At 40.9% G+C, this 21,833-nt stretch overlaps 1 protein-coding gene across 1 annotated transcript in view; it reads left to right on the top strand.

Moving 5' to 3' along the window:
• igsf9ba (immunoglobulin superfamily, member 9Ba) overlaps positions 1-21,833 on the top strand; it is a 64,151-nt gene that overhangs the window by 26,960 nt on the left and 15,358 nt on the right. The window contains exons 4-17 of the mRNA XM_068318181.1: positions 1,610-1,761; positions 5,754-5,871; positions 9,780-9,921; positions 10,982-11,127; positions 12,141-12,283; positions 12,906-13,046; positions 13,135-13,254; positions 13,359-13,509; positions 14,680-14,803; positions 15,809-15,984; positions 17,542-17,768; positions 18,129-18,213; positions 18,322-18,486; positions 18,961-19,006. Of these exons, the coding sequence (XP_068174282.1) occupies positions 1,610-1,761; positions 5,754-5,871; positions 9,780-9,921; positions 10,982-11,127; positions 12,141-12,283; positions 12,906-13,046; positions 13,135-13,254; positions 13,359-13,509; positions 14,680-14,803; positions 15,809-15,984; positions 17,542-17,768; positions 18,129-18,213; positions 18,322-18,486; positions 18,961-19,006 (1,936 nt within the window). The remainder of the gene's footprint in view (positions 1-1,609; positions 1,762-5,753; positions 5,872-9,779; positions 9,922-10,981; positions 11,128-12,140; positions 12,284-12,905; positions 13,047-13,134; positions 13,255-13,358; positions 13,510-14,679; positions 14,804-15,808; positions 15,985-17,541; positions 17,769-18,128; positions 18,214-18,321; positions 18,487-18,960; positions 19,007-21,833) is intronic.

The raw sequence follows: 21,833 nt of genomic DNA on the forward strand, positions 1-21,833 counted from the left end.
CTCCAACATATGACTGCTGAGCTGTGGGGCTATAAGCAAGCCCAAAATAGCCTGCTGCCTCTCACCTTGGACAACACCAGAAAAGTGGAGAGTCCAGCCCCTCTCAAGGGTTTGGGTTACAGAACCCAACTGTGGGTTGAGGTGAGTCTGACCTCTCAACCTATTTCACAAGCTCTGGCTCCTTTCCCCCCAGCGAGGTAACATTCCATGTCCCTAGAGCTAGACTCTTTGTCTGGGGATTGGGTCATTGAGCCCTATGCTGACGACTGCCACCCAATCCACACTACACCCGTCCCCTACGGTTTCCTCGAGAGGTGGTGAGTCCACTGGAGGTTGACCCACGTCGTCCTTTCAGGCTGAGCTCCATGGGCAGAGCCCAGTCACCAGGTGCTCACATATGAGCCCCAACCCCACGCCTGGCTCTAGGATGGGGCCCCAGTTGTGCCATACTGGGTGACGTCACTGTCCTTGGTATTTTTCTCGTCATAGGGGTTTTGCTGCTGCTCATAGTCTGGCCCGTCACCCAGGACTTGTTTGCCAAAGGAGACCCTAGCAGGAGCATAAGCCCCTGACAACACAGCTCCTGGAATCATTCTGGCACTCAAACTCACTCACCAAGGTAAGGTGGCAGTTCTCGGGGCAGAAAAAGTTAAAATACCATGTAGAGTATTTTAAGTATTTTACAACTAAAATACTCTAGTTAAAATACCTAAAAATACTGATGTACAGTACTACCTGAGAATGTCATAGTGCCCTTAAATATACTCCATTAAATGTACTTTCCACCAATAAACCCTGGGTCAGTGGTTCAGACTAGTCACATCACAGAGAATCAGTTTTAGCTCAAACTCACATTGAAGCATTTGCAGAAGGTTCCCCCTTCATAAAAAAGACGACACATCATGAAACATTTAGTGTCGTGAACACACAGCATGAGCTCGACATACGCAGACCAGTCATGTATTTTGTTGGGGTCTCGATTAATCCACTGCATAATACAATGTAATGAGCACTAGAGACTAAGAGGGCAGTATGGACAGGCAGATGTCTCAATGTGCTAATTAGGTGATTTGTTTACTCCATGCCAGGTGCTTGTGAGCAGTCTGATGCATGACAGCACTCCCAGCGGCAAGCAGTGACCCACTTGTATAGCAGGGATTTAAACACACTGCCTCTATTTATAATCAAAATATTATGTTGAAATGCTGGAAGCAGCTGTCTGATGGAACTACAGTTTATTGGCCTGCAGTATATGGCGAAGAGCTCCCTTGTGCCTCTTAGCGAGGCTCAGGAACATCAGGTGGAAGTGCAGTGATGTTGCTAAGTGGTTTCTTAAGCATTTCTGGTGTCTACCTGTTTCAGAAAAATGTGGCGTCACCACATTTTGTTCAACACTGTCCGTTTCCTCGAGACCCTCCTGCCTCATGTCAAATGCACAATTTTTCGATGTGTTGTCTGAGTGGGACAGAATCATAGATCTGAAGAGTTGGAGAGTGCCGATAAGCTTCTATTCATCCTTTTTGATCAAGGATGCTGCTACAACAGAAGAATCCCCTGTGAGAGCTTAATGATATGTGACCACATGTTTTGTTTTTGCTTTTCTTGACAGCACCACCTTCATTTACAGCGACGCCGCCACAATATGTGGAAGCAAAGGAAGGGGGAAGCACTCTGCTTAGCTGCTCTGCCCAGGGAAATCCAAAACCAACGATCAGCTGGCTGAGGGAGGGAGAAGAACTCGCAACCAATGCAAAATACTTGGTAAGGACAGAAATGAAGTGAAGTGAAGTGAGAAGTGAAGCCTTACAACCCTGATTCCAAAAAGTTTGACGCCCTCTGTAAATCACGAGCAAAAAAAAGAGTCTAATGCCGACATTCAGTCAAAAACAATACAATTGTAACCCATCACTTTTTTTATTTTATTCGATATGTCCACACATTTGTCCTTCCTTACTTGAGCTGCACTGCCCTTGATGATTTGCGGTGTTATTGCTCCACTGTATCCATCTCTTCCATATTCGTGAAAGTTCCATATCCAGGTATCCGTATCTGTATTTGAAGTGGAGAGATTAAAGACAAGCGGACCTGGAAGAGACCAAACTTTTAAACTCAGTGCTTTGAATGACCCATCAGCTCCTGGAACAATCTACAAGTCCAATCCATCATCCAGCCCTGTAACCCATCAGAGTAGAGAGTGAGACATTAAAAGCATGGAAGACACGTAAACACCACTTCTAGTTCCTTGAAAAAAAGACTATCCATCTTGAATCACTTAGACAACCACTGGCAGCACACCTCACATTTCTGAGCACTTGTTCACTGTTGATGCATGATATTTGTTCCTGTGGATAAACTCACAAAGTAGACAATCTGATGACATGATTATTTCTGGCACAACCTCAGCATGATTTGATGGCAGTGAAATATCCCACTTACATTACATACACAATCAGCTGTGAAGGCTGGTGGTGTTACTTGCACAGAATAAAAGACATTTAACACACCGCTCCATTATGGATGACTCACAAGCACCTGGAGCATCAGCAGATGATAATGCATCGCCTTATTCTGAAGTGCTGAAACTTTTGCTCTCGATATGCTACCATATCAGTGTCATCTACACCTACTGTACTTGTGAAGCAGGAGCTAACACTCAATTGCAGCATCTACACTGTCATCATAGTCAGGAGTCATCCTCTCAAAACAAAGAATCTGAAGTAAGCTGTTTTTAACTGTTTTTGGAATTCTTTGAAACATGCATATCTTTGTTTTTTTCTATACATGCCTTTACATGATGCCACTGAGAGACAGCCTGTTGTCTCTGTGATACAGGATGTGAAAGGAATAAGCAGGAGAGTCAATTGAAGGCTGCTTCCTCTTTAATCATGTCTCTTTTGCTCCACCATCTCTTCTTCCACTCGCCTCTTTGATCACCCGTCTCTTCTTAAATGATTAGATAACATTCAAATGCATTCCTAATCTCCTTCTTCTCCATCAATATTACATAAGTCCTAATGTGAGTGTCACACTAAAAATGAAAATCACTTGCGAGAACCAAAAGCCATGTCTCACCAGCTTTGCTGATACTCACCAAAGAACATATTTTAAATCATATGAGCTTTCCTCATCTATTTTGCTTTTTACAATCGATGTTCAAGTAAGGAAAAGTTCAAACTTGGGAAAAGCTCCCTGTAGCGGTGAGAAGACAGCCAGGATATATTTGTCCACCCACATGCTGCGATCCATGGAGACGTAATGGAAAAAGGCAGGAATGTCACAGAGATGTTTTGAGAGGAGGAATCCTCCTCCTTCTTCTCTCTTGACTTTTCTTTATTGCTTTATTTATTTGCACAGGGAAAAAAAAGAACCATAAAACAAAGATACGGAACAAAACAGTTGTGAACGAGAGGCCTGAAAGCTACGTGGGAGTACAAGGGTCTTCCCCAAAGCACACTCAAATCACAAGCACAATAAAGCAAATAGGAAAACAGCAGCGATGTCCTGCTGTCTCAGAGCCCACTATCAGCCTGTGTGGAGGTGTCGGTGAAGTGACACTGACATTCTGTATGTGTGTGGACGCACAGCTCTGACAAGGAAAGTATTGGTTTGGACAGATGACCAATACATATCAAGGTCTTTTATGTTTAATGTCTTGGGAGTCTACTAAACTTTTCACTGCATGCAGATTCTATTATAATAGATTAAGATAAACATAAAATCTTGAAAAGTAATTTACAGAGCAAAAGGTGAATTTTAAAGATGTCATTACGATAAAAATAATACATGAAGACGAAATGGAGTTGAAACCTATAACAATAAGACAGTGGAGCAAAGTAACGCAGAGAATTTGGTTTGTGGTGAACTCTGAGACTGGTCAGATTGGGGTGAAATGGTCCAGCGGTGGTTAGAACTGTTCACAAACAGCAAGACGATCCTGGGTTCGATTCCACCTGAGGTCCTCGGACTGTTTTTCATGGTGTTAACATATTCTCCGTATGTCTGCATGAGTTCCCTCCAGCTTCTGTGGATTCCTCCTGCAGTCCAAATAAAGGTGAATGTAGGTGTGAGTGTGAATAGTTCTGAGTAATGCAGCAATTGAATTTATGTGAATTTGATCAGACCTTCCAAAACTGTCTGAGTTGACTTTTATGACCTGGGACAGACACAGTCTGGATGCTCGGTTGCCCAGATTGTTTTTGGCTGACTTCCTGAAAACCTTTGTCTGCATTTCTGGCTATTTCCCAGACTGTGAAACAGACAAATGTGAAAATATCTGAAGGTTGAAAGTTAAAAAATTAAAGTCCATTTAAAAAAGCAACCTATGTAATACTTCACTAATTTTTCTTGTAAATTCTGAGATTGGACCCTGGAATCCCTGACCTCCAGGATTAAGCATCCAAAGAAAAGCATTTTGGAACATGATTTAAATTGCCTGATTGAGTCTGGATTGCATCTACATTTATGGATGCTAATGAGGAACCTTTTAGCTAGCTTATGAGGGTTGGCACATCGATATTTGATTAGTTTATCTCTGGTGGGTGTTTTGCAGGGAGGCAAAAACTCACCTTCTGCCTGAATCTTTTACATTTAAGCTGTAGAGCTCTGCATCTCTTTCTCGCTTTCAAAGTTAACTGTGATAAAACTTTATGTCGTGAGCGGGATGCCGCGTAGCTCAAGCCTCATATCAATGACAAAAATAAATAAATAAAAACAACACAAAACCAAACAGACCACTTTGCATTAAGAGATACTTGTTCATGGCTTCATTAAAGCTTCTAATGCCTAACGTGATCCACTACAGCACGTCGCTGTTTAGCTGACACCCTTAGCACTCAGCGGACCATACCGTATGTGTTGTGTGAAACAGCAGAGTTGCATAAAGTGCAATCTGAGTGCTGATGATTCAGTGTGTGTTAAATGTGAAATGTCGCTCTGGGTTGGTCGACAATGTTGCATCTGTTGGTCTGTAAACCGTTTGAAAAACAGATGAATAGGAATAATTCTGCAGGCGTAGCAGATCCCCCCCCCCCTCAGCTGCATGAATGGTCAGACTACAGCTGTGTGTGACTTGAATGGACAGAGCCTTTCACAACATGTTGCATAATTTATGAGGGTGCTTATATTGGGTTTGGTTAATGTGTTTCTTCACCTCTTATTAGTTCTCATCATTGGCTGCACACTGGGACACACAACAACTTAGGGTTCGACATTCCCAAGGTCACCAAAAGATTCAGACCTACACATTATTAAAGCCACTCATGATACGTTTGATGCCATTTATAAGGCAGACTCATCGCTCATAACGTAGGAGATGCTACATATCTATAAATCCTGTCATTTAGTCGTGGAATGTCATGAAGTATATTAATAAAATACTGCATTTGTGAATTAGAGACACTATTTTACGTCACTCTACATCTGCTTATGAAATCTTCTGAATGTAGTGATGGTAAGGTCATTAGCACTACACTATGTAGCGTGGTGTGACAGTTCTGGGCTGGAGTCAGTGCGTTTTTTCAGTATGATAGGTGAATCTGAGTGGAAATTTTACAGTGTCTGTTTACAAGTCTGTGTGTTGGCTCTGTGATGAAGCGGGTTACCTGTTCAGGTCGTACTCTCCTCCTATCCAACGTCACCTGCATTAGGCTCCAGCTATGGGTAAAAAAAACTTCATTACTTTGGTCTGTTGGTCTGGATGTTTCTGTAGTGTCACAGATTTGACCTTCATCTGTTTGTCCTCCATGTAACCACAGGTACATGACGGCAGTCTAACCATCCTCAGCATCACTAGAGATGACAGAGGAGCGTACACGTGTCGAGCCTACAGTGATCAGGGAGAGGTGCTCCACACGACTCGTCTGCTGGTTCAAGGTACTGTATGCACTGATTCAACAAGACCTCTCCAGAGCCGTTTCCTGAGTGCCCCTGACTAATATATCTGCCCTAGATTTTAAAATGGAAACTTGATGCTTTTGGTCAAATAACACATTTGCATCCATAATTCTAAATCGTTTCTACTCGAAGGAATTGACAGCAGTGAAAAGCACAGTCATGCAAGCTTCTGGTGTGCTGATGAATGTAACATACCTTGTGAGTCTGTATCAGTCAGTCAATAGCTCAGCCTGGGGCCTCTCTGTGTGCGTTCGTGTGTGTGTGTGTGTGTGTGCATTCTTCTGCACAGGCATGTGTGCACGAAAGGATCTGTCTACGAGAACGTCACTGTCTGTCTCCGCTCCATTAACTAGGCTCTCTGTGAGACACAGATCAGATAGATGGATGTGATGCCAGCCTCCACTTCTCTCAGTCTGCTGATGCTGCTGGCTGGAGGTAGTCAGCAGTGTTTATTTAACAAGAAAGCAAGCCTCTTGCTTTTATGCTAGAGTTGGGTGTATTTTAATGGCTGACTTCTGTTTGGGCGAACAGAGCAGAGGAATTACTCTTCTCTTTGTTTGCAGTCTAAATGTACAGTACATGCACTCTCAATCCTAATACACATTAAAAAATCATTACGTTGTAACCTAGTGAATAGTGTAGCCAGTGGTGCATGTGATGCCACTGCATTAAGTTTGCAGCCTCCAGTGGACCTGTTAATGCTACAGTACTCTCTCAAACACGCTATTGTAGAGATCCGTCAGCCGTGGACTTCCTGTATGTTCAGCTTTGGCTAACGGGGACACCTTAAAATGCGAAACAGCTGATAGATCGCTGCACATAAAATTAGCGTATGTGAATTTTTTTCATCAAAATTCAAACCAACATGTTAAATCTTTTGATAGATTTCCAAATTACTTACGATGCACAGCATATTAGCAACTATTAAATGTGTACTAGGGGAGTTTATGAAACAAAATGTCCTTGTAACAAGTTGTAATAGCACATTTCAACATCATTTTCAAAAAACCTTTTTATTCTCAAGGTTTTTATAATATTTATGTAGAAAATGGAGTAGAAATTGAGTCATCCTGTTGGATCTTCCCAAAGGTTAGAGTTACGTGTTTAAATTCCACATCTTGTCTGAACAGCAGCTCAAAACCCAAAGGTCATCATTTTAGAACAGAAGCACAAAAAATCTTACAGAATGAATAAAATTACTAACAACTTTTCATTTAATGAGCAACATCTTGGAACCAATTGCGTCCGTATGTTGAAGACTACATGTAGTTGTTTTCATATGAAATTTCATATTTTTCCCAAAATTTCATTAAGAACAATGTTTTTTTAGGGATGGAATTTGCAAGTTTGGCCTAAAAGAGAGATTTTTTTGGATAATGATGAACTTAGTTTTGACTAATCTTACGTATTATTTTTATTCACACATAACATTTGTTGTTTGTGAAATGATTATGGGGTTGTGTTAGAATAAAGAGCCATACTCTGTAGATAATTTCTATCTGATTATGGTACTACATTATTGGATCTTCCTGCTATTTTTATCCACCTCTGTTTGCGTAGCGAGGCTGCTGTTTGGGTCTCCATTCGCTGCGTTAACTTTATTAGCATCTAACATATTAACACCAGAATGAGGCTTTTTTAAGGTAAGAAACACTGAAGTAAAGGTTGGACATTGGCAGAAAAAGATGGTGAACAAAGTGTAGGGTGTGAGTAGCAATAACACACAGACATCTGAGGAGTCATAATGCTCAGTGCGGTGATCGTTTTTTAATTATGTGAGACACCTACACAAGACCGTCAGTGGTCCCACCTGATGCTCCGAGCGGCACACGCACAGAAGAAAACCAGGAGGCTTGTATCTGGGTCCTCTCATAAAAGACAGCTTACCTTTCATGGCCTCTTCTGCTTTATTGGGAGCAAATAGAGTACTACAGGGGATGAAAAGTTTACAATGTGAAGCATGCATAAGCTCAAGCTCTGACTGCTGTTAAGGGCGTGATGCAGGAGCTGCCTGCTCACTGCATTGTACATCAGATGGACGTGATTTATTGTACATGAATAGGAATGCTCTTCCTCAGACTGGATCCTGAAGAAATGTCGACCAAACCAAACCATAAGCAGAGCAGCTCTGTGTGCGTGTCTTAAATGATTTAGAAGTTTATAGCTTTAATTTCCTTCTGTTCATTTGATACTTCACTGTTTAAAGTCTAATTTTTACTGTATTTCAGTCATTTGCCCAAAAGAGATCCTGTGTAGTTGTTGCTTTTAAATTACCACAAAGTGGTATAATGTGATAATGGGAATATACAATCATACTGTAATAGTAACAGTTGTGAATGTAAATTCAGGTTGAGGTGGACAGAAAGAAACACAGAACTGCATTTTTTACTTTCTCAGTTGATCAAGAGGATACATAAATCATTTACACAATTACAAGAAAATTTTGATATAAGGTCGAATGATCTCTACAATTTATTTTCAAATTCAAAGTTATTTAATGTTTCATAAAGAGTGGACCGTTCTCAGGCAAACTCTCACCCCTATTGAACTGTTTTGGATAAATATCATAAAAGATAGATGTTTATTATCACAGATACCTGGAAATGCTCTTAATATTAAAGAGTTAGAAATAAATGTCACTATTGAGGATGAGAAGTGGGAATCTGTGTGTGCGAAAAAGGACATAAATTAATCAACAGTACTCTGTGGAAGGAATTTGGTTGGAAGCTGAAGATGTGATATGTAAAAGAAATTCATGTTGGAAGAATTGCAAGAAAATTTGAAATCATACACACATTTTTTGAGAATGCCCAAAACTAAAATCATATTGGGAGGATTTTCGAGCAGAAATACTAGTAATTCTGAATTTTGATTTGCTTTTGGACCCACGGTGTTATATTCTGGGAATATTATCAGAGGGAAGCATTGGCCATGAAACGTTGCAAGCGTTGAGCACCTTTTTGCTAGTGACAACGAAAACGATAACTCCGCCTGGCTTAAGCCTCTACCACCCACCATGGAGAGACAGATTCATGTCAGTATACGTAATGGAAAAAATAACTGCACAGCTTCATGTTAAATATGATGTATTCCTTACTCGATGGGCTCCAGTAATTACACGTTTTAGATTATCGTATGACTCAGCCTAGGATTGATCCCAATTGGTCATTGGTTAGGTATATTTTCTCATTTTATACATGTAGGTTGTCCCCCTCTGTAGGTATGCACAAGTAGCCATGAAATAATTTCATTTTCTTTTGTATTTGTTTGACAAATTTTGTTTAGTTATGGGGTTACTGGTTTTTTTGTTCAGTTGTTATTGTTTTATGACTCTACTTAAAGGAAAGTACAAAAGAAAACATTTGTACTTTTTGTCATTTAAATTCACAGATAGATTTTTCAAAAATTGTATGTAAATACTTTATTTACATCCCGTAAAGCCATGATGTATATTAATTGTCAGTGCGTTTGTGTCCGTCCATCCACCGAATATCTTTAGAACCGTTGCAGATAGAAAAATGAAAGAAAAAGCACATTACTAAAGCGATAAAGGGGATGAAAATTAGGTCACAACACTGACCTTGAAAAACTAAGTCAAACAAATTGATTAAATGACTCTAAAAAGTCACTCAAATAATGTTTTTTTGCTAAGAGAAATACTTAAAGTCTCTTCTTTCTTGTAAAACTAGAGCTCAATAAAGAGTGGCGATTGGACTCCATTTCTGTCTCTGAGGGAATGCTTATGTTTCTTTTGTGCTGCTGTCTGTTACATTAATGATGACAAGTCAGTTTTGTGTTAAAGCATCCTGTTATTTCGGCCCTTGAGCGACAGACTGCACTGTTACAGCTGCTCACCAGTACAAACCATGTGTCTGTGCTTCTCTCAGGGCCTCCATACATCGTCTCTCCGCCAGAAAACATCACTGTCAACATATCCCAGAATGCACTCTTCACCTGCCAAGCAGAGGCATATCCTGGCAATCTGACCTACACCTGGTTCTGGGAGGAGGACAATGTCTACTTCAAGAAGTAAAGTTATGATCAAGTTTACCTCCGTACTGTAGCTGTAGGAGCTCCCCTCAGGGAGACGAGTCGGTCAGGGGGGAGAGGCTCCGACTAAAGGCCGCATTTAGAGGAGCAGTCATTTAAATCTCCCTCGTGTGTGTGTGTGTGCGCGCGCTGGTGCCCTATCCACACTGAGGTCTAAGAGGCAGTAAACACGAGCCTGGCGGGGGTCTGTCTGGACGGTGCCAGGCGAGTTAGTTCGCTCCGATAGCAGGATCACATGACTGAGGCCCGGTGTCATCATACGCCTCTCCTGCAGTGATGGTCTGAGCCACAGCCAGACCCTGTGGGTTTAGAGGTGCATGGACGGATGGAGGGATGGACAGACGGATGGACGGACGACCAGCTAGATTGATAGACAGACAGACTGACAGACAGATAGATGTAAATAAAACATAAGGTACAGATTTGCTCATGAAATTATCTTATTTGATGTAATCAGTTGTCAGTAAATCATTAATGATTTTGCAGAAGAGTTCAAATCTATTAAAATGAACAACAGATTAATGCCATTCTCATGAAGCTAATGATGCAACTATAAATGTTAGTAATCCATCCATAAAGGCCTGTGTAGGGTTCATTATTAGATTTTTATATCCCACTCGGATGAATTGTAATGGGCTAAAGTAGATCTCTGAATAAAATCTTTTATTACATTAATATATTGATAAAACCATTAGTTAAATTCTGTAAGCCCTAACGTAATAAAGCACCGGAATTTATTTGAGAGACATATTCAGTTCAGTGTCATGATAAAATGCTTAATTGTCTCAGTGAATGGAGAGCCTCTATCACTGCTCTGTTTAAGTTAGTGGTGTCGGGGGAAAACATGAAGGCTGTACCGTTTAGAGACGATGTCAGTTATTAGCTTTATTTCAGTATCTGTGGCCCTCTCTCCGGTGTTTGACTCTCTGCTGCTCTCTAATGGTACTTTTATGTACTTCATTTAAATTTCATTTTCATTTCTCTCTCTCTCTTTCCCTCTCCCTCTCTCCTGTGACAACATATCTGTGATTTCCTGCAGTGATCTGAAGCTTCGAGTGCGCATTCTCATCGATGGCACCCTGATCATCCACCGGGTCAAGCCGGAGGACGCCGGGAAATACACCTGCAGTCCGAGCAACAGCCTTGGCATCTCGCCTTCAGCATCAGCCTACCTGACTGTTCAGTGTGAGTGTTACTATGGCAACATAGTGGAGGGGGGAGGGGAGACAGTATAGCAGCTGAGGAGAACAGCAGCAGCAGTGTGGAGGCTGCTCGTCTGTGAGGCTGCTGCACTCTTTGGCAGAGCTGCTCTAAAGCTGAAATGCAAACCTTCTTGAATTTCAAGGTCAGATGTGAGGGGCAGGGTGCGCAGAGTCTCTTTTCACAATCGGAGTGCTTTTAAGTGATATGATTATGTATTGCTGTTTGCTCGTCTATAATTATCATTCGTTTCGTACTGTTTACTCAAACCTACCTCTGTGCACAAACATGGAGATCTTTTGAATCGGCCTCTGCCTACATGAAACGATGACCTTCTTGCTCATCAGTTCTGACCGATGAGAGAGAGAAAAGCCGCTCCTGGCCATCTGACGTTTCATCCTCAGCTCTGGTGCGTGGAGCTAATTTGCTCCCAAGTTGCTGCTGGTCATTGATTACTGTGCTATGTGAAGGGATTCAGACCTGCAAGCACAGCTTTCATCTTTGGCCTCACACACAGCCGACAGAGATTAAACCAGTGGCCAGGATGCTGCATGCAGAATGCACTGCAGGCCTTTCTTTCACAAGAACTTCTTCAACATTCCCAGGAACTTGATATTAACACTGGACTACACGTGCTCAAAGAGTCGTTTCTCCAGTCAGTCGCCATGACTGTAAGAACAAATCAATTGTATTGTGTAAATCAGCCAAACAAGGAAGTATTTTTCTCTATTATGGACACGATGTAATAATTCAAAAATATAATAAGAGTTGTATTTTTAGTTGTTGTGATGTTTGGAATGGAATTATTAATTTTTTAAAAACTTTTTTTTGTCAAATTGATCTCTTATAATGCTCAAAAATATGCTCAAAAAATGTCATCTAAAATTTGAAACCAAAAATCATATTCCGAGGAGTTCATTCTTTGATGAACTCCGAGCAAACATTTCATTATATGACATGTTTGTTGGATTTCACATCCTCTATCACTCTGCTTCCAGACCCTGCTCGAGTGATCAACATGCCACCGGTCATCTATGTTCCACGGAAACTGCCAGGCATCATCCGCTGCCCTGTGGACGCCAACCCACCTGTGACATCAGTGAAGTGGGAGAAAGATGGCTATCCTCTCAGGGTGGAGAAGGTTAGCCAGTCTGCGTCAGAGCGTTGGTGATTCTGTGATGGTGTCAGTGTGTTTGTCTGAATTCTCTGAATTAATCTGAATCTGGAGTGAACAAATTATCAATTCAAGCAACATAAAAAAATATAAAATAAAAACCTGATGAAAAAAACTGTACTGTATATTGATATTATAAACATATAATTGAGAACAACTCAAAACTCATCAGCATCATTATCACTCTTTGGATGGGCTTGACCCACAGGCTCTGACCCACTGGAGCTGGTTGAACCAGCTAGATTGCTGCATACATTAATCTAACTGTATAAACAATATAAACATGTCATGTTTATTTCTACTTATTGCAAGTCCTGAAATGACTTCAGTATCAGGTTTTTTTGTTAATCTTTTTTTTTTGGAATATTTAATGTAGTGTTGGTTCTTTTACCTGACTTATATGACCAAACTTTAGCCTATTTTATACTGTTTCCACTGCTGTACCGTTAGTCTCACAGTTGTAGTTTCATAAATGTCTCGTTTAGTTCTTTCATTTGCTTCTCATTAATCTGAGGGGTACTTTTGGTTTCTCATATTGTTTAAGAATATTTTCCAGTCATGAATTCCCATTAACCCCTTCATCATGTAGTACCCTGGTTGGAGTCTGATGGCAGATGGAAGTATCCGAGTGGCGGAGGCTACAGAAGACTCCCTGGGCACCTACACCTGTGTGCCTTACAACGCCCTGGGTACCATGGGCATGTCCCCCCCTGCCACTTTGGTGCTAAAGGTACATCACTGCTCAGTCTTAGTTAAAGTTCTGCACATTATAGCAGCAAATGATGTGATGATAGTCTGCTGTTTCTGCATTCATGCAGGATCCCCCTTACTTTAATGTGAGGCCTGGGGGGGAGTACCGTCAGGAGGCTGGGAGAGAGCTAGTTATCCCTTGTGCTGCTTCTGGAGACCCTGATATACCAACCATCACCTGGAGAAAGGTAATAGTAGTATTAGTACTCACTAGTCAAACTCTAAATCTTGTTTCTCCTGGTTAGCTGTGCTGAAGCTTCTTAACCAGTCTGCTGTAACTTCTCGTTTCAAGGTGGGCAAGCCAAGCAAGAGTAAGCACAACATCCTGCCCAGCGGCAGCTTACAGTTCCTGTCCCTCAGTAAGGAGGACCATGGAGAATGGGAGTGTGTAGCCACCAATGTGGTCACAAGCATCACTGCCAGCACGCGTATCCTTGTCATCGGTACGCGAAACATGCACCGTGCTCTCGAGTCCTGCACTTCAATTGAACTTCCCTTTCAGGATCATTTTCATTCCATTGCACCGCAAACCTCTCTCCCCTTCCTCACTTCTCCTAGATTATTTTCAAACTTTCATGCAATTCAATCTGTAAAAGCTATGGCGAGAAATATATCAAGGACCGTGACGTCGCCCGGTGTGGCGCAACCGGGGCCCCACCCTGGAGCCAGTCCCGGGGTTGGGGCTCGTATGTGAGCGTCTGGTGGCCGGGCCTCTGCCCACGGGACCCGGCCGAGCTCATCCCGAAAGGACGACGTGGGCCCAACCTCCGGTGGACTCGCCACCCGTCACGGAAACCGTAGGGGACGGCTGCAGTGTGGATTGGGTGGCAGTCGTCAGCATGAGGCTCGACGCCCCAATCCCCAGACAAAGAGTCTGTTACAGTTATTTGAATTATTATTTGTTCATCATTATTATTATAAAAAACCCAACTTTTGCTGGTTACTTCTCGTACAGTGCTACACTAACTGTCTGTTTGCTGTAGTCTGGACAGGCAGAAGATAAAAGTATTAAACTTTTCCATAAATCTGGCATTTTGCAAAGTCTACTGTTTCTTCAGATTCGGTAAATCAGCCCCAGTCCCCCTTCGCCCCCGAGTCTGTGGAGTCCTTCTAGCCTCACACAGCTGTCAGCGCTCAGCCTGCCTCTGTGTGGCCGGCCCTCAGCTGACAGGTGTCACAGGGTGGTGGAGACAGCTGTGCTTCTCAGACCATGCTTAGGTCTTTCTTTTATGCCAGTGAGGAGTAACTGGCCCGGGGCCACGCAGCACAGCTGTTACGTGGGTGGAATGAGCAGAGCCGCAGACAGCGGTGCTGCTCTTGAACACGACCTTAGACTGGTCAACACCTCACCCTGCATCACTTTATCCACCAGGAGCAGGTAGACACAAGATGCCACAGTCTCATGTGACTTCAGTCAGGCTTAAAATAACTAGTCATGTGAATAAAATCTTTGCATATTGCAATGATTTTATTCACATGACTAGTTTTGTGGATAAAATCTTTCCATACTATATGACTGTATGTTATATTAAACAATAATTGTACATATTTTAGTACCTGATAATCTCATGCTCTAAATGTTTTCCTGTTCTCTGTCTGCATAAACCACTCAGGCACCAGCCCACATGCTCCTGGCAATATCCATGTATTGCCCTCAACAACCTCTGCTAATGTGTCCTGGGAACCAGGTTATGATGGAGGCTTCGAACAGACGTTCTCTGTGTGGTTCGGTCCGGTGTAAGTGCTCTCACTTAACTCTGAATCAATGGCATCAATCAGCAGATGTTCACCTCAGTTTATTTCAGTCAGTGTTGGCAAATTTACCAGCAGAAATGCACAAAAAAAATAGATTAATGACAGGAAGGCGTTAAATTAAGGGTTCGAAAGGTGGAGGTTTTTAAAAATGTGCAGCTATTTTTCTTTTCTTTTTTAAAATCCTTAATCTGAAAGAATTACGAAATTTTGTTCCTTCATCACTTTTAATGATTATATTGATTTAATCAGCAACCCAAGCACCATAAATGCATCACGATCACTAATTACTCTAACCCCATCAGCAGTGATTACAGCAGTAATTCGCCTCATGGACTGTAGCAGACAGATATATCGATTCTAGTTCTGGTTCTTTAAGCGATCTGTTGTTGTTCCTCTGCATGCATGAGGCTGCTGCAGCTGTACTACTGTTGGAATGGTGAGTGTGGTGGATTGTCCTGCCACCAACATACAAGTGACCAATGGCCAATGACATGAGGACCTGTCATGTTGCCCTAACAAGCTTTACCACCCTTTTTAAGCAAGTTATCAATCATTTAGGACTAGTAAATAACAACATGGTCAATAAAATTTTGTTTCAAGTCTGGACTCATATAAGTCAGTCAAGAATGACCAAAGTTTCTAAGTTGAGAATTATCACAATATAAATCTGATGAAATTCTCAAACTGGGCCAAAAAAATGTGCCTTTTTGCTAATCGGTTTTTTTTTGCTAATCTTTTGTCCTTTTCTTATAGCATAAATAAAGATCATATGGGTGCACCATTAAGGTTAAATATTTTTCTTTAAAGTGAGGTTATATTCTAATTTGAAACAAAGAGAAAATAATTTTAGTGACCTGACTTTTTAAATTAATTAAACTTCAGGCTCCAGAGCATCACTGTTTCATACCTAACAACATAACGTCATTCAGCAATTTTCCTTTAACTCATGTATATTTCGGTATTTTTCTGCCTCATTGTTTTTATTAGGTCAAAGAGAACAGACTTCGGTCCTCATGACTGGCATTCCATGCCAGTTTCTGGTGCTCAGACCTGGTTGGTGGTGCCAGGCCTGGAGCCTGGGACGGAGTACCAGTTCAGTGTGTTGGCACAAAACAAATTGGGCACAGGCCCATTCAGCGAAGTTGTGACAGTCAACACTGCGGGTGAGTGCTTAATCAGAGGTTTTTACATCTGTGTTTGCTGTTTCTTGACTTCACAAAGACTCATAGAGCTGCAGAGTATTATCAGAAATATAATAATGATGTTTAACTTAATGTATGGAAAGGGTCATTTTCATATGGATGGAGGTATATATGAGTTATTTCTTTTCTTATAACAATCTCTCAAATTTTTCTTTGCATAAATTCAGATCTGAGGGGATGAATGAGCTTCTCGGGTTAAGTCACCATCATTGACAACTGTTTAATCAGGGAAATGCACTTGACAAGCAGAAATAAGAGGAGCAAAAATGCTTCGGGGTTATTTTTTGTAACCAGGGATATCTCTCTCAGGCCCAAAACAGTTTCACCTACTTTGTTTGTGGAGGCTGTTGCTACCAGATAGAGCCTGAAGCAAATGCAAGCAGACTAAAAAACCCTCTACAAATTGGAGGATTTTTATCACAAAGTATCTAAAAGCAGGCAGTAGATTTTTCCCTGAAGGTTAGGGTTAGGGTTAGGGTTAGGCTCACTGCTTTTATAATAACCTCCACACGTAGTGTTGAACAAGTTGACATATTTCCTGTGAAAAAGATATGCAGTATTAATGATTGAAGAATCAGTCTTTGGAGCTGAAATTCATGTTTTGAGTATTCTTTCAGATGCTGCTGTGCTTTCATTACTCAAGGACACGTTGCCATTTCAGGCTTTGTGCGCGGCTTCGTGTGAACCGAAAGCGAATGAGTTGTCTGGTATTTAAAATCAATGTCTCAGCAAACGATGGCATGAATAGAGAAAGGTTTATTAGATTTTCCAGTATCTAATAGAATGGGAAGGCATGCACAGATCACAGCCCGCCCGAAGTCCTTCATCCTGTTCAGTATGTCAGACTTTAAAATAAAATCTGTCCATGTGGTCTGACTCTGACATCTGGTGAAACTCAGTATTTCCATCAAAATGGGCAGAGCTCAAATCTGAAAACTCTTTTCAAGGCAGACTTAACAAGAGACCTGACGACGGTATTTCAGTATCTACAGATTCTGCTGCACATTGTCAACAAACAATGTTGGACAGTTTACCTTTATTTAACAAAGGATAAGTGAGGCCTGGAAAGTTGTGACCAAATCACACACTCAGAGAGCAGCAAGAGAGGAAGGGAAGTGGACAGTATGAGTTTAGGGTTTAAACTGTCCATACACAGGGTGCCTTGTGTATCATATGTTATTTACAGTATTTTTAAGCATGGACATTTTTTTAAAATTATGCTAATCACAAAACCTCCTCTAGTCATCGTTGATGAAAGTAAGTAAAATGCCAACAATGACTAGAAAAGTTTTTGTGATTAGCAAAAGCAAGCCAAAAAAAACCCCTTTGATAGTCATTTAGATATTAATTTATATGTTGTTAAGCATTTATACCATTGATGTTTAATTGGTTGTTACAGTCATAAGTATTAAGTAATATCATTGCCTTTACCATTAGCTTACATATTTCTGATACTTGTGTCATGTCAGGTTGTGTTTCCTCTCTGTTCGTTGCATGTACTCCATCTCTGACCCACAGGCTCGCCTCTTGGTACCCCAGAACCACTGGTGCTTCTTACTCCACCACGGTGCCTCACAGCCAATCGCACGCAGCATGGTGTCCTCCTCACATGGCTCCCCCCGGCAAACCACTCCTCACCCATCGACCGATACATCATGGAGTTCCGCCTTGGGGAGAGGTGGGAGGTTCTGGATGACTTGATCCCATCTACTGAAACTGAGCTCATAGCTCGAGACCTTGTTCAGGTTAGACAAGTACACATTTTAAATTAACGCATGACTGTGTGAATGGGAGCTTACTTAGTTAACACAAACCATTCTGGCCAACTGATGCCAAGAATTACTAATAATTTTAAAAATAAAGTGATTTTTGTTTTCTAGACAAGTGTATCTACCTGATCACTTTTAAATGTCTGAAAGACTGCAATTACAAAAGGACATTTCTTAATTTAGCCTTTTAGCATTTCAGTGAATTTTAATAATCTTTGGGCTGTAGACAATAAGTCTTCATATTTGATTGTAGTAGCATCATAACCCAAGCTCAAAGTAACATATGGTGCAGTTGAGTGGATGTAGAAAAGAGAGTTTGCTTCTCCTCTCTGTCAGGAGTCCTGGTATGAGTTTCGGGTGATGGCTGTCATGGATGACCTGATCAGTGAGAGCAGCAACGTAGTGGGAGTGTCCAGCACAGGTCAGTTTCCCCAAAAGACATTTTACATTTATAGATTCACATACAGAAATCTGTTCCTTCCTAAGGGATAGATTTGTCAATTAATTCTCTATTTTACCTGTGCCTCAGCAGATCCCTTCCCCCCAGCAGAGTCGCCCGATGAGGGGCTCGCACGGCCTGTGGTGGCTGGTGTTGTGGCAACTATATGCTTTCTGGCGGCAGCAGTACTTTTTAGCACTCTAGCGGCTTGCTTTGTCAATAAGCAACACCGGCGCAAACTCAAGCGAAAACCAGGTCAGTCCCACTCTCTTGAACGTGGATAGATAACTGAAGGGCTTGAAATGTGTGAAACAAGTACAGTGAGATGCCAAATGAATACAGCAACTAACAGTTACATAAAGAGATGCAAAATGACTAGAAAGAGAATTAGAACTACTGTACCACAAAACCTCAAACCGAAAGCACAAAACGGACACAAAAAGGTGCAAAATTTTTGAAAAATTATAAAAAAAATAAGATGGACAGAAACCTACAAAGACAAACAAAATGAAAGCAAATGGAAGAAGAAGAGGAAGCAAAAAAATCGTGGAAAAACACTACACTGAGAAACACCCACCGCACAATAACACAAAACAGCTACAAAGGGACAAAAACAAAATGCTTAATAAGTAGTGTAATTTCTTTCTGCCTGTGCCTTCATAATTTATCCATGTGTTTGACTCAGTGTCAGAGGGGAAATGCTAAACTGAAATGTTTTTGTCCTTACAGATCCTCCGTTGTCTGTGACACACTTCAGGAAAAGCATTGAGTCACCGTAAGTAAAGCCAACACCAGAGTCGCTGCACTCTGCCTTGGGTATATGTGCATTCCCTAATACACTTTTGAGAAAATTTCTACCCATGCACACGCTGATGAGGCATGCTTTTTAACAGCACCAAACAGCAAGACCCACAAGCTGATAAGTTTGTTTTAAAGCAGCTGGCAACTGCATATACACAATCATTTTAGAACTTTATTACAGTAGCTAATTTTCTGCATAGCATGATTTCCCCTGTGCATTCAGACGAGAGCTTACATGGCAACAGATTGAATATTTATTAAAACTTGCAAAATTAATAAGCATACAGGGGAAAACAGTTCACATAATTATACAAACTGTTTCAATGTTCAGGCTAGCCTAAGGGTGTGGCAGAACATGTAACTTAGCAGCCTCTAGTGGTTCATGGGCAGATTAAGGAAAGCTCCAAACAGCCAAGTCAGCATTTTAAACACATCACCCAAAATACCTGAAATATGTGTATTCATTTTTGATCCATCTGTATTTTGAAACTTCAAATGTTTTTGGCTTTCTGCATGATTCACAATGTGAAATAGCTTGTCAAGAAAATTGGAATCCCTTCACTGAACATCAAGATAGTTGAATTCTCTTCACTCAAAAGATCACTGAACTAAAAGAAGTGATGATGAAATGCCACATTTGTACAAATAATACAGGTTATAAAGAATTATCAAGCATTAAAAGTATTACAATAATGTTAAAGTAGATGTTTCATTAATTTTTAAAATAATATTGTGAAGGAAAGCTTGGCCTGAGAAAAGTGTATGAGCGGAGTTGAGCGAAAGTCAAGTCTATTCAGAGGGGGGCAGGTTTCCTCAAAAGAGGAAGAAGAACAGTTGCAGGAAAAAAAGAAGTCAGCTGACTGAACCCCTTACAAATAAAGGTTAAAAAAGAGAAAGACCAAGAGAGTATATAATGACTCTTGCGAGAAAAGAGTATTACAATGCAAAAACATGGGAAAATAGTTGTCAGTTCCATTATAGATCATCCTAGATTGGATACATCAAACAGCTCTGTTTTAGAAAAAGAAATATTTGAGACAGAGCTTGGTTTTATTTGATAATTTGCAAGTTTTTATTGTCTATGTATTTGAAAGAATTTGATTTGATTTGTGCATTATGAACTGTAAAACATGCCCTTTCCCAAATGATTATATGCATAACCTTGCCTTAATTATTAATCTAAATAATTACTCTAAATAACTTCAGTTAATGTAAACGTGTGGACTTGATGCAAATTTTTGGATTTGGGAGTAGGACAGTGGAACCTTCTGCTTATAGATTAACGAGTACAAAATGGGATCAAATTATATTTTTGTTAATGGTTCTATAGGTTGCGCTTGTTGATTAAATTACAATATTTTCCACACTATAAGGCGCACCTAAAAGCCTATAATTTTCTCAAAATCCCGTAGTGCACTTTATAATCCGATGCGCCTTGTATATGGATTAATATTAATATTACTATTGGTTAAAAACAAGATCGCTGAAAAAAGGCCGGTAGTCTGGCTGGCAGCCTGCAGAGATCACTGGTAACCGGCTACGATAACATAGCAAAACAGGGAATTTTCTACGATTTTATTGATAAAGTTTGACTGACTGACTGATCTCAGTATTTCCCAACTACTGTGGCGTTGGAAATAACCCACTTTAAACTTGATTGATCTAAAAAATGTCTTTGTCCTGTAATCTGGTATTTAGTGACGGTCCATTTTATTAGTCTGTGGAAACACACGGAGAAACTGATATAAAGGTGAATGAAAGACCCTCAAAGCTGAACTTCCAGCCTTTTCTGAAATTTCAAAAGCTGAGTCACTGCTAGACAAAGGTGTCTGGTGTGCTGCAATTGATTTGCAAATGTAGTTGATGCCTGAAACAACACGTTGTGGGGGGGGGGGTATTTCGGCTTGTGTAGTCTGTCTGCAGCGACGTGCTGTGAGATTCAGACATTAAAGTCAGTTCTATGAGTAAAACAGCGTCGCATTTTCCAGTAAATTAGCAGACTGACATTAAAAACTGGTTAAAAATTGTTTCGGACACACAGAGCAGCAGCAAATAGCTATACCTCACCTCCGACTGGACTATCGATGGATCGAAACAATATTTAATTAATAAACGAAAACGAACGTCGGAGCTTAAATATCTGCTTCGAACTTCAGATCAGGAAATAATCCACCCTGTTCGAACTGAGTGGTCCACTCGAAATGACTTTAACCAGTTTTTAATGTCAGGTTTTTTAATATGCTTGTTGACTTCTTTCTAAGATGGCAAAGTGATCAAGTGATCAGGTTTCCTTGATGGGACTCAGAATAGCCTCATTGAAATAACGATAGCCTTTCACAGCTGACTAAAGGTACTCACAGTCATAAATGCTCCAACTAGTGGATGGATAGCGCAACTACAGCTTCTAGTTTTTTAAATCTTTTTTTAAACTATTATTATATGCGCCTTATAATCTGGTGCACCTTATGTATGAAATAAATTATAAAATAAACATAGTGCATAAAATACTGTCACCCTTTTGACTAACTATAAGAAATCACTTAACATTTTCTTATCAATTCATCAAGTCAGAGGAGAGCTGCTTCTGGCTGGTCTAGTATCTAGTAAAGGTGGTATTCTACTGCATGCATTACCGGATGGATGTTTGGCTGGTGTGTCAGAGGAAAACTAGGGAAGTTTCCCCATGACCAGTTTTTATTGTCCTCTGCTGAGGAATGAACCCCTTGGAGGAGAGCTGATCTAGTCTTCCTTTCTCAACTGTGAAAGGGACAAAAGTCAGGGCTCCAACACGTGGTGCTCCA

Source organism: Antennarius striatus, chromosome 6 (assembly GCF_040054535.1).
Source record: "Antennarius striatus isolate MH-2024 chromosome 6, ASM4005453v1, whole genome shotgun sequence".
Lineage (NCBI taxonomy): Eukaryota > Metazoa > Chordata > Actinopteri > Lophiiformes > Antennariidae > Antennarius > Antennarius striatus.